The sequence below is a fragment of the Danio rerio genome, chromosome 12 (genome assembly GCF_049306965.1).
Source record: "Danio rerio strain Tuebingen ecotype United States chromosome 12, GRCz12tu, whole genome shotgun sequence".
NCBI classification, from domain to species: Eukaryota; Metazoa; Chordata; class Actinopteri; order Cypriniformes; family Danionidae; genus Danio; species Danio rerio.
Window position 1 is genome coordinate 40627490 of NC_133187.1, and position 17276 is coordinate 40644765.

Below are 17276 nucleotides of genomic sequence, written 5' to 3' on the forward strand. Positions count from 1 at the left end.
CTCGTTTATATGGCATAGCATGACAAATAGCAGGCAACTGCAGTCCGCTTGCCTGCAGGAGGTGATACATTTTCAATTTATTGCATTTGATGTGGGTGTGCTTGCTAGCAGAGTCACTGAGGTTTTTGTGTTTATTGGGGGGAAAAAAGTTAAATTGCGGCCGATTTCATTACACCACATCAATAGAGGAGGAGGGAATCAAATAAATGGCTGGGAATCTAAAATCACTGTTGGATTTCTCTTATTTTACGATTCACACATGGTCTCTGATCTTTTCTAGTTTTGTAAAACCACATATAATACCCTTTTTTATACGCTAATAGTTAGTGGTCTCGGGAAGACTCTGAAAGAGGAATCTTGTGATGTGTTTGATCTTTTTGGGTAGGAAATGAAATGCAATTTTGAGAACAGAGCTCACTGAAAACATTGTCCAAGCTTAAATATGACGGCATGCATGTAAAGTAAGACTGAAGACTTCCCAAAAGCATTTTGTTGACAGCCTCGATGAGTTTAGTGCATTGCAATCAGATTAAATCCAATAAAATTGTATTAAATCAGGCAGTGTTGATGCACTGTTCATAGCTTTTTTTTTGTCTTTGGGTTTTTAGTTTAGGCTTCATTTAGGTTTAATTGAGCTAAAAGGGCTTCATCGGAGTGCATTTAGAAAATCGAAATTGGCCAATGTTTTGTGGCTGAGCTTGATTTCTTTTACTTTTAAATCTATTTTCTATTCCATACTGTTTCTCTCAGTCACTCTCCAAACACTTATTTTCCTGCTCATAACAATAACTGGCAGCTTGTAAATGCATTTAAACAGCAGCCCACAAACCAATTATAGCCATCGAGAAAGCAAACCAAGTGGAAGCACCTGCTGTATTTTAGACAGTACCGTGTGTGCTTGTGTGTTTGGCAAGTGAGATTTTTCTAAGTAAGATAATACAACTCATGCATTATCTACCAATATTCATTCATTCATTTTCTTTTCGGCTTAGTCCCTTTACTAATCTGGGGTTGCCATAGCGGAATGAACCGCCAACTTATCCAGCACATGTTTTACGCAGCGGATGGCCTTCCAGCCGCAACCCATCTCTGGGATGACTCGAGCACGATTTGCGGGATTCACATATCCCATGAACCGCGCTTACTGGGCAAACGAGACAGGTTTCGAAACAAACATCTGGGCATGGAAGCACGCAATTGACAAACAGTCACAGCCAAATTAAACTTTAATGTCAAGGCAGCACTGGCCCCGATCGGTCCAGTAATCATTCTGTATACTGTCCCGAACGTCTTGCAAGCTGTGGCAGTCCTTTTTGTTGAGCCCTGCCATTAGTGAAGATCTCTCCCTCATTAGCATAGGATGTTAGTCTTGTTTTAAATCTGCCATTATGCTGACAGATTTGTATTTGCATTTGTAGCTCCGCCTTCTTTTGACAAAAAAAAAAGTTCAGGAAACACAATCTCATTTCAATTTAAAGTGGCAGTCTACAAAATCGCACAATTAGGATCAAAATGTAAAAAAGGGCAATTTCTAAGAGTTATAAATCATTATTTCAGGCCCATTTTGAGTTCAACACACACAAACTCTAGGGACATAAGATACTTATTTTAGGGTGCTTTTACACCTGCCTAATTTAGTTCGATTGAATCGCACTAGAGTTCGTTTTCACTTTTGGTGCGGTTCGTTTGGGCAGGTGAGAATGCAGCAATCGTACTCGAGTACGAAAGCGGACCAAATAAGCATACTGAGACCTGCTTGAAGAGGTGGTCTCGGTACGCTTTCAAATGAACCCTGGAGCGGTTAGTTTGTGGTGAGAATATGATCCGTACTAAAACAGGTCCAACCACAAAAAGTACTGTGACTTTTGGACTAATCCAGCTGCCGTAGGCCGATGCGCTGTGTATTATGGGATATGGAGGAAAAATATTTGTTGACAGCGTTTTAAAAGCAGGCATACAGTCAGTCAGTCAGTGCCGTAGCGGACGGGCCCACGGCCCTGCGTCGTCGCGATTTTCAATAATTGAAAATCTGGCAACCGCAATAATCAAACTCTTGGGAACAACTGTGGTCGGAACCAAAATTCACAGGTCTGTGTTCTCTAAACACCTCTCAAGCGGTGGACTACTTCATTCTGATTGCTTGCTGCCGAACCGCATCATATCATAGCTCAAAGTTGACTTGATTTGATCTCTCCTTGACGCTTATACCGGAGAAGATGCACCGCGCTGTTCCTCGCCGTCGGTTCTCATTGACGCTCTCGCTACTTTCGGTTTGTGATCGCTCCTCAGTTTGTGAAGGCTTCCCCGCGTTGTCGCTCCACCCCGCCTCCCTTCCCCGCTCCTTAATTTGTGATCGCTTCCGCCACCAGGGGGCCCCGTCAGTGATCCCTGCGGGGGGGCCTCCGCATTTTCTGCCATGCCACTGCAGTCAGCGCAGTCGTCCCTCCAGAGTAAAAAGGACAGTTTGTGTCTGCCGGTTTTGTTTACGTGCGGGAGTTCATTGGCATTTTCCCGCATGTGAATTCTGACCAATCAATAAGCAGTTTAGGAAATATATTCAACAACATCTGGCCAATGAGAGATGTGGATTTTGTCAGATGACTGCATTTTGGTTCCTTTCAACTGCTTCGGACCAAAGCCAGCAGTGTGGTGTGAAAGCGACCCAAAGACGGCAGAAAATGCAACAATGTATCATTTATTGGCCTTGGTCCGGACCAAATGAAGTGAACTACAGATGTGAAAGCACCCTTAAATCTTGTAAAAAGAGGTACTAATAGGTGCCTCTTAAAAGGAGACTGCAGGAAAAATTAAAATACCAAAAATATAATTACTTATGTTGGAAACAGAATCCACTTATTTGCACACCATGTGTACTGTTCACGGGTTTATGTTGCTCTGTGTGTAACTAGATTAGTTTTATTTTCAGGTTGCCAGTATTTCCCCTATCAGCTCATTAACAGAGAAGTGTAGATGTGCCACCTCTTCAGCATCAGTGGACATGCTCCGCTCACTGTAATGAACTCATCTTTCCTGCAGGCATTAGACTCACACACACACACACACACACACACTCACACACAGGGCTTTGATCCTGCCTTCACGGCTAATGAATTAATGCATAACACAAGGTATTGAGCCTCAGGAGTTCAACAGGATGTGGACTTGACTTTAAACTTCCTTGCTCTGAGAAGAGGATCAGGCGAATGCTTGAAAGATGATATTCGCATATTGCTGTAGAAAAAAAGAAGAAGCTCCTAATGAGTTGCCAAGTGATAATGGCTTAGATTTCTTTGCACCTGAGGAATTTCAAATATAGAAGGGGTGGACATCAGAAATCAGGCGACAGTCTTTACTGTGATATTATATTATATTGTTCTTTCTTTTCGGCTTAGTCCCTTTATTAATCAGGGGTCGCCACAGCAGAATGAACCGCCAACTTATCCAGCATATGTTTTATGCAGCCGATGCCCTTCCAGCTGCAATCCAACACTGGGAAACACCCATACACTCTCACATATACACCATGGCCGAATTAGCCTATTCAATTCACCTATAGCGCAAGCCTTTGTACTGTGGGGGAAACCGGAGCACCCGGAGGAAACCCACGCCAACATGGGGAGAACATGCAAACTCCACACAGAAACGGCAACTGACCCAGGCTCAAACCAGCGACATTATATTATATTATATTATATTATATTATATTATATTATATTATATTATATTATATTATATTATATTATATTATATTATTATATTATATCACATTATATTATATTATATTATATTATATTATATTATATTATATTATATTATTATATTATATCACATTATATTATATCACATTATATTATATTATATTATATTATTATATTATATTATATCACATTATATTATATTATATGATATCATATTATATTATATTATATCATATTATATTATATCACATTATATTATATTATATTATAGTATATTATATTATATTATATTATATTATATTATATTATATTATATTATATTATTATATTATATTATATTATATTATATTATATTATATTATATTATATTATTATATTATATCACATTATATTATATTATATTATATTATATTATATTATATTATATTATATTATCACATTATATTATATTATATTATCACATTATATTATATTATATTATATCACATTATATTATATTATATCACATTATATTATATCACATTATATTATATTATATCACATTATATTATATTATATCACATTATATTATATTATATTACATTTTATTGTATTGTATTTTATTTTATTGTATTGTATTTTATTATATTAAAATATGTTTCCCAGAGATGGGTTGCGGCTGGAAGGGCATCCGCTGCATAAAAACATGCTGGATAAGTTGGCGGTTCATTCTGCTTTGGCGACCCCAGATTAATAATGGGACTAAGCCGACAAGAAAAGTAATGAAAGATTATTATATTATATTATATTGTCACATTCCTGATTAATCTCATTTGAAGTAAAATGTTGTACTTGCATAATAGATGTCTGTTGTATTGTATACTGTATATATAAATGCATGTTTGCATGTATACAATTATGAATATTACTTTATTATACATATTTATAGTTATTAATGCAACCGTGAAATAATTAGTATAATAATGAAATATAATTTCAGAAACTATTATCACGATTAATATCTAATAATAATAAAGCAATCAATGATAAATTATATTAATGTAATTGGGTTATATTAATAGTGATTAATATAATAGCAAAATAAAGAAATAGCAATTAACCACATTCAAAATGAAAGTTTGCATTTGCATAATATATGTGTGTCTTGTGTGTGTGCACTGTGTATATTTATTGTATAATAAATATTCATACACATTTTATCAAATGTATACATGCATGTGTGTATTTATATACACATACTCAAATAACACCACACACACAAACACACAAATAAATACAAACTTTTCCTTCAGATGTGATTAATCATGATTAATTGTAACATAATATAATACAAGGTTGCGGCTGGAAGGGCATCCTCTGCGTAAAAACGTGCTAGATAAGTTGGCGGTTCATTCCGCTGTGGCGACCCCGGATTAATAAAGGGACTAAGCCGACAAGAAAATGAATGAATGAATAATATAGTATAACATCATGTAATGTAATGTAATATAATATAATATAATATAGGTGACACGCTGGCTCATTGGTTAGCACTGTCGCCTTTTAGCAAGAAGATCGCCGGTTCGAGTCCAGTTGGCATTTCTGTGTGGAGTTTGCATGATCTCCGTGTTCACAATCGCATGGGTTTCCTCTAGGTGCTCCCGTTTCTCCCACAGTCCAAAGACATGCAATATAGGTGAAATTGGCCGTAGTGTGTGTGTGTGTGTGTGTGTGTGTGTGTGTGTGTGTGTGTGCGTGCGTGCGTGCGTGCGTGCGTGCGTGCGTGCGTGCGTGCGTGCGTGCGTGCGTGCGTGCGTGCGTGTGTGCGTGCGTGTGTGCGTGTGTGAATGTGAGTGTGTATGCGTGTTTCCCAGTACTGAGTTGTGGCTGGAAGGGCATCCGCTGCGTAAAACATTTCCCAGAATGGTTGGCGGTTCATTCCACTGTGGTGACCCCTGATAAATAAGAGACTAAGCTAAAGGAAAATGAATGATTAATATAGATGTAGGTGTTTTAACTGTATAATATGAATGAAACTTTGCATCTTTATGTTGTTCATATTGATAGAGATTCATACAGATCGCACAACTATTCATGTAATTTGCTAATATATGTTTGTATTATTTTTATTATGTTATATTACCTTACATAAAACTGTTTTATAGTGGAATACCAGTTGTATATTCTGGATTTTTGAGTTCATTTTTCTTGCTTTGTCATAGAAACACCTGGTAGACGGGAACAATGTGTCACAAATGTGTTGTTGACAGAGTTACCCGTTCCTTTCACAGCCAGAGGAGCTTTATGTGCTGACTTTTTTGTGAGAGTGTTTGTGTCATGTTTCTGCATTTCCTTAGACATTATAGCACTGTTTCCTTTTGCCTGTATGGAAAAGTGTGTGTGATGTGGCACGTGTGCTGTTTTGTTTCCTGTTAGACAGATAAGTTTATATCATAGGTCTACAGGAGTGTGTGTGTGTGTGTGTGTGTGTGTGTATGTGTGTGTGTGTGTGTGTGTGTGTGTTTGTATCGGTGTGTCCTTCCTGTCTGTTCTTTCACCTATTGCCCCAAACATCCTGCTGTAGCAAGAGTGAGTTTAGGTTAAATACAATCATACAAGCAGTTTATTTACTGAATATATATATATGAGCAATATCACATGAGTAGCAGTGCGGTATGGCTGTATATCGGCACTGGTGGGAGGCGTGCGTTGGCACGAGGCCACAGGCCAAATATACAGCCAAATTGCACTGCTACGAGTGTGATATTGCGCTTATACAACAGTCTGACAGCAAAATGGTGTATATAAAAACAAAATCAAACATGGAGAGTCTCAAAATCCCTTTTGTATGAGAAACTACTTTCTTCCGGATTCAAATCATAAGCTGACAGTTAAACAGTTGAGCGTGCATCTTTTAAACTTTAGATCTGTAGTGTCTGCTTTTTGCTGGCTGTATGTGGGTGGAGTCATACACAAAGGGCAAAAAGGCTGTAGGAGTTCTGATATTGCAGAATATTGCACAGCTATCAGCCAATCAGATTTGAGAACCAGACAGAAATGTTGTGTGTGTGTGTGTGTGTATATATATATGTTATATGTAACATATATATATATATATATATATATATATATATATATATATATATATATATATATATATATATATATATATATATATATATATATACAACAGCTTTCATAGAGAAAGATTAAAGTAATACTTTTCTTCAGCAAGAATGCATTTAGTTGAGCAGAAGTGACCATTTCAGATACAGATAAATGCAGTTGACTTTTAAGAGTCCTGAAAAAAAAAAGATTTTTTTGACAATAGGCATATGTCTGATATTAAATAGTTTCCAAAGGCTCGTCTGACTGAAGATTAAGTACATTTTTAATATGTAACTTTAATGATTATCATTTTTATATATATCATTTTTTATTGATAAGCTTTAGTTATCAACACTGAATTGATCTTAAGCTGGAGATAGATTTTTAGAGCTGCTTTTCAAAAAAAAAATATTGTCTCGTATTTGATTATCTGTAATTTAGTTTTCATTTGTTTATTTTTATTTTGTGTGTTTTTGTTCCCTTCCTACCTATTTTCCTGCTTTGGAACTGTATTGTATTAAGTGCTACAGATTTGCTGGGGAAAATTCAAGTTTTGTAATCATGTGAATACGTTAATTTTAAATTATGTCTTGATTAAAAAAAATATTATAGATTGTAATGATTTTTTTACATTTTTTGACATTTATGATCATTCATTGAAAATAAATTAATGAAAATGAATAAAAAAATGATGATAATAATAATAATAGTAATAATAATAATGATAATAATAATAATAATAATGATGATGATAATAATAAAAATGATGATGATAATAATAATAATGATGATGATAAATAATAATAATGATGATGATAATAATAATGATGATGATGATGATGATGACGATGATGATAATAATAATGATGATGATGACGATGATGATGATAATAATAATGATGACAATAATAATGATGATGATAATAATAATAATAATAATAATGCCATTATTATAATGTTATTATTATTAACAATAGCAACACAACAATAATAATAATATTGTTGTTATAAATAACAACAACAATAATAATAATCATAATAATAATAATAATGTTGTTGTCATTAGTTTTTTGTTATTATTATAATCAATTATAATAATAATAATAATAATAATAATAATAATAATAATAATAATAGAGATTATAATATATAATCATGCATTTGTTTATTTATTTCTATTTGTTTAGTGCATCATTTTTCTTGTGTTTTAGGGCACCAGTGATTTCTGTGTGGCACCAGACAAATTTCTTATGAACCAAACAAAAGACATTATCAGCTCAGGTGAGTGTATCTCAATCTATTCCCAAACTATCTACATATGTTTGACAGGAGAAAAGACACATGTATGCACACATGCACACACCTACCCCTGGCCAGCTCATTCAATTTCATTTTATGAATTAGGATTATAGTTTTTTTTTTTTTTTTTTTTTTTTTGTGAAAAAAATTGGCTGAAATGGCATTTTTTACACTATCAAATGCTTGAATAGTCTAAAGGGCTATATCCGAGAGACTTTTAATCCTGCTCTATAATCACTGTGACTGAATACATCTGTAAAACGGCCATTCCTGTGATTATGTAAGTTTAATCCTGTTCTCAGCCATTATATATTGAGTATATTGAGTGAGACAGACAGAGTCTCCCTCAGGTGCGGGAGGACAGAGACTCTCACAGTAACATTTGAGTCCTCAGAGGCTGCAGATGCTTCACGGCTCGCAGGACTTAAAGCAGAACTGCAGCTCCAGATACTGAATATATCTTATGGATAAAAATAGCCTCTGCTCTTCTGTCCTTTATGGAGAATGTTGTGCATCTGAAGCTTCATTTAATCTTTAATGACTGCAAGAAGAAACAATTAAGAATTTAAAGCAATGTCTTTTTTGATTTAATTTATTTATTAATGTTTTTTTTTTTTTTTTTTTTTTTTTTGCTTTGTGTTAAGTGGAAGCTCATTTTCACTATGTAAGAAAAAAATGCATATGGTTGATGTCAAAATTAATATTCGTATTTATGATTTGAGGGATGAGTTATTTGATTAATGAATTCTTTTTTAAATATTCCCCAAGTATTTTTTTAACAGAGCAAAACAATTTTCACATTATTTCCTATATTTTATATTGTCCTTGTTTTTTTCTTGCAGCTTGGCTGGAATAAAAGCAGATTTTGTTTTAATGATTTATTTTTATTATTAATTTATTATTTAATATTTTAATAATTTATTATTATTTTGTGTATATTCTATTATTTTCTCCCTTACATTTATTTTATTTGATCTTGTTTTATTTTATTTCATTTTTTATTTATTTTATTTCATTTTTTATTTATTTTATTTTAGCTTATTTCATTTTATTTTATATTATTTTATTTTATTTTATTTCTTTTAGCTTGGCTGGAATAAAAACAGATTTTATTCACTTATTTTTAAAATTAGTTTATTATTTATTATTTTTATTATTTTAATATTTATTATTATTTTATCTAAATTATATCATTATCTCTAACATTTTCATTTTATTATATTTTTTAGTTTTATTTTTTTTTTTTTGTTTGTTTGTTTTTTTTTAGCTTGGCTGGAATAAAAACTGATTTTGTTTTATTTATTTATTTTTATAATTATTTTATTATTTAACATTTTTATTGTTTTAATATTTATTATTATGTAGTGTAAATTATATCATTATCTCTCTTACACTTTTATTTTCTTTATTTCATTTTATTTTATTTAGCTTGGCTGGAACAAAAGCAGATTTCATTTCATTTTTTTAAAAGTAGTATTTTATTATTTTATAAATTGTATTATTACCTCCTTTAAATTTTCTATTTTATCTTATTTCATTTTACTTTGCTACAGAACTTTGTACAGACTGGCTAATTTAGCTAATTAACAAGTACACAATTAAAATAAACTACTTTAAAAAGCTGTTAGCATTCCTGTTAGAAATTCTGGGAATTTACACCTGCCTAACTTTAAATAGAAACAGTTCTTAACCCCAGTGAGCTACAAACTTTACTATAGTCCATCTAGAAAGTTTCATGCTAAAAAAAAGGTTTACGTTATGAAGTTATGAGAAAGGAAAATTGTACCATGTTCAATATTTTTTTTCATATACAAGAATAATCAGTCATGTAATAAAATGACAACAAAAAAAATAATGCCTTGAAAGCAAAGTGTTTCATAAGTTTATATTTCAAATTTGATGAGCATGCAAAATGAGATTGCTGTAAAAAGTTCCTTCTTTCCCTCACCGTCAGAGCCACTTTCTCAAAAATGACCTACCCAAACTAAAACAGTAAAAGTGTTAACAGTCATTTGGTCTGCATTTACAGTTCCTGTATCTTTGGAATGAAGACACTTTGGGCTTTGATATCCTTCATCTAGCTCAAAACAAAAAAGTTATAGATGCTTAAGTTATGTAAAATTAATTGCACAACTTAATACTAGTATCTCACAAAATAACTAGTAAAAATGTATCTACTGTCATGATAGCAAAGAAAAAAAGTTGTAAAAAAAGCAAAAGAAGACGTCACTTGGGAAATATTTGAAAAAGTTCACAGGAAGGCTAATTATTTTGCCTTCAGGTCAAAATAAGTCAAGTTATTACTTAACTCGTAATGACTTTTAATTTCTTTTAATGACTTTTCATAATTATGACATACCAATTCAACATTATGACATACAGTAATTCCAGTTGATGCATGTTTTTTTCTTCTTCTCATAAGCCTGAAACAAGCGTCCATAATGTCATGCTGATCATTCATTTTTGTTCTTGTTTTCTAGATATCGTCCATTATTACCTGTACTGCAGCCAGACTCTCCCAAACCCCTTTCAGCAGGTACTATGTTCAATATAAATGACTGAGTGCACTACTTTACTCTTTCATTCCTTTAATATGTCAAAGGTAATGAGCAAAGATGTGAATTATAAGGAATTTGAGGCTATTTTCAAGGTGTTTATATGTACTTAAAGTGATAGTTGACTCAAAAATGTTTATTTTGCTCACTGTTTACTCTCCTTCAAGAGTTTTTTCCTTAATTTTTAAAGTTTTTTTTACTTTTACACTTATAATGTATTTTGAAATGACACCATTTAGTTTAAATCCAAGCACTGAAAATGCATTAAAATGATTTGTACAGTATTTTGATTTTAAAAGGCCGATACAAATCCCCGAACTGCATCTGGCTTTATCAGTCTGTCTCTCCTCCTGTACTCAGTGTCTTTCTCCTTCACTCCTCCAGTATCTCTGGGGTTTTTAGGTCAGCCAGTAAAAGGCCAGTGTCCTACATCTCTGCTCACTGCAGCTCGGCAACCGTACACATTTCTCTCAGATCAATAGAGCTGTCATAGAGAACAGAAGCAGAGATGTTCAGAACAAGGATGCGTGACATTTACAGTTTTTATACTCTTAGAAAAAAATACCTGTAAAAGCGTCTTTCTTCAGCACTTTTAAGACGCTGCAGACAAAAAGAAACATGTTTTTCCTCCTCAATCTAATGCTAAGAAAACATCCAAAGTGCACTTTTAGGTTTTTGTCAGAATAAATCAACTTGTGTGTAGATTACAATTAAACAATATATTTTTAGAGGCTGTTTTCTCAAATATAAATGTTTTTTTTTCTCCTTCACTGAGCCACAAATATTAATTCATTCCTATTCATATTCCCGGTGTTATAATACTGAAATACTAAAAGATATGTAAAAAAAAAAAAAAAAAAAAAAAAAAAAAAAATACAATATTTTATTTAAGTTGTTATATATTTTATTTTAATGGATCATGTTATTTTATTTGTTTTATTTATTTATTTACTTATTTATTTTTTTATCTTTTTATTATTATTATGTGTTTGTTTTTCATTGTTTGATTGTATTTTAGTTGTTACATTTTTTTATTTTATGTTATTTGATAAATTTATATTCTTATAAATATAAAATTATATTTGATTATATTTATTTCATGTATTACTTGATGTTATTGATTTTAATATTTTATCTTGTTTTTTAATATGTTTATTTTTATTGCAGTACATTGTTTGTTTTTCGTTTATTTTGAAAAAATTTAAATTATTTTGTATTTTATTTTAATTTCATATTTATCAACAATTTAGGTTAAATGGTAACATATTTGGGGCGACATGGTGGCTCAGTGGTAAGCACTGTCACCTCACGACAAGAAGGTCGCTAGTTCATTCTGCTGTGGCGACCCCTTATGAATAAAGGGACTCAGTCGAAGGAAAATAAATAAATAATTAATATATTTTATTTTGTTTTTTGTTTGTCATAGTTAAGTTGAATTAATTCATTAATATTTATATCCATTTTGTGTTTGATTTTAATATAATTATTTCGTTATTTTCTTTTAGATTTTTGTTAGAGTTTTATTACCTTATTTATTTTGCATTTGTTTGATTTTGTATTTTATTGTGTTTACACTTAATTTATATTTTATTTAATTGTATATTTTAATAAAAAAATAGATTTAAATAATATTATAGTTTTATATTTTATGCTTGTTTAATTTTAGTTGGATTAATTCAGTTCATAGCATATTTAAATTAATTTTGTGTTTAGTTTTATTTTATGTAGTTATTTTCTTTTAGTATTTTAGATTTTTATTAGAGTTTATTACATTATTTTCCATTTACTTGATTTAATTTAGTATTTTATTGTATTTAAATTTAATTAGTATTTTATTTAATTTTATGTTTTTATAAACATAATTGAATCTAAATAATATATTTTTATGTTTGTTTTATTTTTGTTGGATTATTTCATTTCATAGCACATTTATATTCATTTTGTGTTTAGTTTTAATGTAATTAGTTATTCTAGTTATTTTAGATTTTCGTTAGAGTTTTACTACCTTATCTACTTTTCATTTTTCACTTTGTTTAGTATTTTATTGCATTTACATTTTATTTAGTTTATTATTTAATTTATATTTTATAAACCTAATTTAATTTCAATAATAATGTATTTTATATTTTTGTTATAGTTAAGTTGGATTAAATCATTTAATTGCATATTTATACCCATTTTGTGTTTGGTTTTAATATTTTATTTAGTTATTTTCTTTTAGTTATTTTAGATTTTTATTAGAGTATTATCAAATAATTTTTCATTCATTTGATTTTGTATACTATTTTTATTTTAATTTGATCTGTTTTCATTTGTTATTTATTTATATACTTCTGACATGATGATTTAGATTTGAAAACTGCTAGTGTTAATTATGTGCATCTGTGAATGAGACAGTCTCTCTCTCTGCTGGTAGGGAGTGGAAATGCACTATAGTTTCTGGAAGCAAACCTGTGATGTATAAAAGTGTTGATGTTGAGTTTGATAGCCATTAAACAAAACAAACTGATCCTGAATTAGTTTGTTTTGCAGTCCCTGACTGTCTTCCAGAGATCACTGACCACCATGCAGATCCAGATCCAGGGCCTCCTGCAGTTTGCAGTTCCTCTGTTTCCCACAGCCGAGGTCAGTCTGATACTGGAGATCTATTCACTTTAATACAGTTATATATTTACAGACACTTCTAACCAAAACTGCTAACACTGCAAAATGAAGTTAAAAGTTCATTCAGACTTAAGTCATGAGTCAATGTCGAAAAATAGTGAGTCAATGTCAAAAAAAAGACAAAAATGCTATGGAAAAATTGGAAAATTCTTAGTTTCTCTGGAGTTTATAATTTTTATAGTTTTTTATTTTATTTACATTTTTGTTTATTCTGTAAACAACTATTAACTTTTTTTTTCCAAATTTGAAATAAAAATATTATTTTTATAATGATTTCATAACTTTTTTACTGAACTTTTTTAATTACAAAAAACAAATATTATCCTACAAAAAAATTAATAAATAAATAAAGAGTTTATTTATAAAGAGCTTATTTATAATGTGTTATGCCAGTCTTTATTTTTATTTAAATGTTTATTAATATAATGTTATTTTATTTAAAGACGCACAGAGACACAATACAATACAATGTTTTAAACTCAAAAGAGTTTGGAAATTGATATTGGGTGAAATCACCTTCTTGTTTTTCAATCACAATAAAATAAAGCATTCTTTATTCGTATCATTTTACGAAGAAAAGAATAAATAAATTGCATAAATGGCAATATTAGTTTTTTTATTATTTGAAAGAAATGTTGTCAGATTTTTAGTAGAAAAGATAAATATTTCTCTCAAACCAATACTGAATGCTGTAAATGATATGTATAAAATTAATTGTATATCTCTTTTAAAATCTTATATATAGTTACGTATAAATTTAAAGTTTTAATTTTATTTTTTCCCCAGATGTAGGTATACATCTAGATATATTGCATATGAATACAAATATATTATTAATATGTAGAGTACATTTTACAAAAAAAAGAAATACATAAATAAAAATTACTTTAATTAATACATCAATGTATTAATAATAATACTTTATTATTATTATTATTATTATTATTATTATTATTATTACTGTTATTGTTATTATTGTTAATTATTATTAATAACAACAAATAATAATGATGACTCATTAATTATTATTGGAATTAGAATTTATTATTATTATTATTATTATTATAATTTTGATATTATTCTTGTTTATGATATTATTTCTTTATTTTTATTATTGATTTTTCCTTTTTATTAACAAACAAATTTCAGTCATGGCTATTATGTGTGATTGTTTTCAGAGGGATTTATTGAGTATTCAGCATCTATTGAACAGTTCAGAGGCCAGTTTACATCAGCTCACTGCACTTCTGGACTGCAGAGGACTCAATAAGGTAACTACACACACACTCACACACCACCTGTTCAGCCTAATGTGATGTTGTGAGATTATTGAAATTCCTGCAATCAGTAAAATGCATCTAAATCTGCTGTGTGTGTGTGTGTTTGTTTGCAGGACTACCTGGACGCTCTGATAGGTGTGTGTTATGATGGTGTGGAGGGTTTGCTGTATCTCTGTCTGTTCTCTCTGCTAGCGGCCTGTGCCTTCTCTGTCATGCTGTGTGCCATCCCGAGGGCCTGGAGACAGATCGCCAACCGGTACAACACACACACACAATATATAAATACATATATATATATATCTTTTTTAATGTTTGATAAGATTTGTTTCTTGTTATTTTGGATTTTATTTATTTATTTATTTATTTATTTATTCATTTTATTTTAATTGAGAATGAATGACATTATAGACTCTCAAAAGCATTGAATATATTATAATTGAAGATGCTAAGTCACCCCTTTTCTTGTTGAACTATTTTATGTGGGACTTTTCAATAGAACATACAATATTTTTTTAGCATCTATTGAATAATTGTTGTTAATATTAACAGTAGTGTAAATCACAGAATGCTTCTCTTTCTCTTCTTTAGAGATAGAGATTATGACGACATTGATGACGGAGACCCGTTCAACCCTCAGAGCCGACGCATGACGTCTCATCATTCCCAGCAGGCCAACATGCACAGTTTCTGCAGCTACAGCAGCAGCATGGGCAGCCAGACCAGCCTTCAGCCTCCAGCACAGACCGTCACCAACGCTCCTCTGTCTGAGTATATGTGAGAGGCGGCTGTTTCAAAGAATTATAATAATAAAAAATAGTAATAATAATAATAATACATTTTAATTGCAATATCGTGTCCTAATTAAAAAAAAAATTCAGCCATCATTTATTACTCAACCTTCACTTGTCAAAAACCTGTTTGAGATTCTTCCTTTTGTTGAACACAAAAGAAGATATTTTGAAAAATGTTGTAAACCTGTAGCCATTAAATTACATTGCATTTGTTTTTCCTACTATGTAAGCGAATGGTCACTTGTGTCAAACATTCTTCTAAATATCTTCTTATCTAAAAGCAAAAACACATAAAGGTCAGGGTTCACATGGTCATGGAAAACCAGGAAAAGTCATGGAATTTTGACATGGCATTTTCCAGGCCTAGGAAAAACAGAAAACTCCACAAAGCTTTGCAAAAGTCATGGAAACTATCTGCAAATATGATTTACAAATAAATCTACAAACGTCTGTCTACTTTAATCAGGGCTGCGCGATATTGGAAGAATCTGACTTTACCATTTTTTGTATTTCTGTGATATATGTTACGATGTGAATGCAGTTTTCACCAGAAGATTTAACAGGTTTATTTGGATTGATTGGGGGGATTTTGTAGAGGAGTGAATCGCAAATAATATAGCAAATAAATTACAAGCATGGATAAATGAAATATAGTAAAGATAAAAGTAAATTATAGTTTTCAGGTATTCACTATTCAGGTACAGATATTGAATAATCAACACTGCAGAGTCTTCATTGTATATTATTTAATCTTTATTAAAGTTACAAAACATTTCTTGTGGTTGGATGTTTTAAACTCTGAAATATTGAAATTTTCACACACACACAGGCCTTAAAGTGACAGCTCAAACTCACACCTCTCTAGTTTCAATAGTATAAGAGTTATTAAATTGTCTTCTTTTTGCGCTCATTTAAAAAAAATGTTTGAAACAAGTGAAGGGTGTAATGAAAATGGTAAGTAATTTTTGGGTGAACTATCTCTTTAAAAATGCATGCAGATGATAAACTTTTAATCCATTATTATTCAACTCTATATTAAACTATAACCCCAATTCAACATTGCATATCCTGCAATGTGACTATCCCAGATCCCTGAAACGAAATATTGTGCAGCCTTAACCCTTAAAGACCTAGAGGTATTTTGTGGGCACCTAATGGGCCAATATTATTATTTTTTTTTAAAGCAGTTTTATTTTTATTTTAGCAGTCAGCCTCAAGTGTCATATATCATTTTAAACAGGAGAACCTGAAGTTTCAATCTGTATCATTTAATGGTCCAGTCTAAAATATTTTTTGGTCCAAAAACATATGAAAAGACAGAAAATATTCCAGAATTTTCCAGAAACGATTTTTAAAAAAAGTGGCATTTTCCAGTTATTTCAAACAAAACCTTATGAAGTTTGTTTTTCTTTCTTTAGAAATACATGCTATGATGTTTTATACTTCCAAAATAAATTTTGTCTACATCCACAATTCCCTGAGCAAGTTATAGCAATTTATTTCAATGTTATTCCAAGGCGTTTTTCTATGGGGGAAAAAAATGCATTTATTTACTGACAATGTATTTGCCCAAAAGTTCTGGGAATGAACTAAACAGAAAAAAAATGTTACAAAATAATAGAACAGTGAAGCAAATTTGACTTTTTCCAAATAATATATTTTCAGTTACTATAAACAACACCACTTACAATGAACAAATAAAAAAAATAAGAAAATAATAAATAATTTGTCAAAGTCCAAATAAACATGGTGCAAATCCTCAGTAAAAAATAGATATAAATATTTACTATACCATAAATAGTTACATAACTAAACTAGATTCAATATGGAACATCCTTAGGTTTTATGTGCCAGCATGGATATGGTTGTCTGTGGATATGGATTTGGATATGGTTGTCTGCA

The 17276-nt window shown here is 30.8% G+C and overlaps 1 protein-coding gene across 6 annotated transcripts in view; it reads left to right on the forward strand.

Annotated features, from left to right (window-relative positions):
• ttyh2 (tweety family member 2) overlaps positions 1 to 17276 on the forward strand; it is a 124439-nt gene that overhangs the window by 98921 nt on the left and 8242 nt on the right. For 3 of the 6 annotated variants that reach the window (XM_073917551.1, XM_009306863.5, XM_009306861.5), the window contains exons 7-12: positions 7997 to 8066; positions 10565 to 10620; positions 13160 to 13264; positions 14482 to 14574; positions 14697 to 14839; positions 15172 to 15357. In XM_073917551.1, the coding sequence (XP_073773652.1) occupies positions 7997 to 8066; positions 10565 to 10620; positions 13160 to 13264; positions 14482 to 14574; positions 14697 to 14839; positions 15172 to 15357 (653 nt within the window). The remainder of the gene's footprint in view (positions 1 to 7996; positions 8067 to 10564; positions 10621 to 13159; positions 13265 to 14481; positions 14575 to 14696; positions 14840 to 15171; positions 15358 to 17276) is intronic. The other 3 variants (XM_073917552.1, XM_009306862.5, NM_001327808.1) reach the window with 1 other exon arrangement.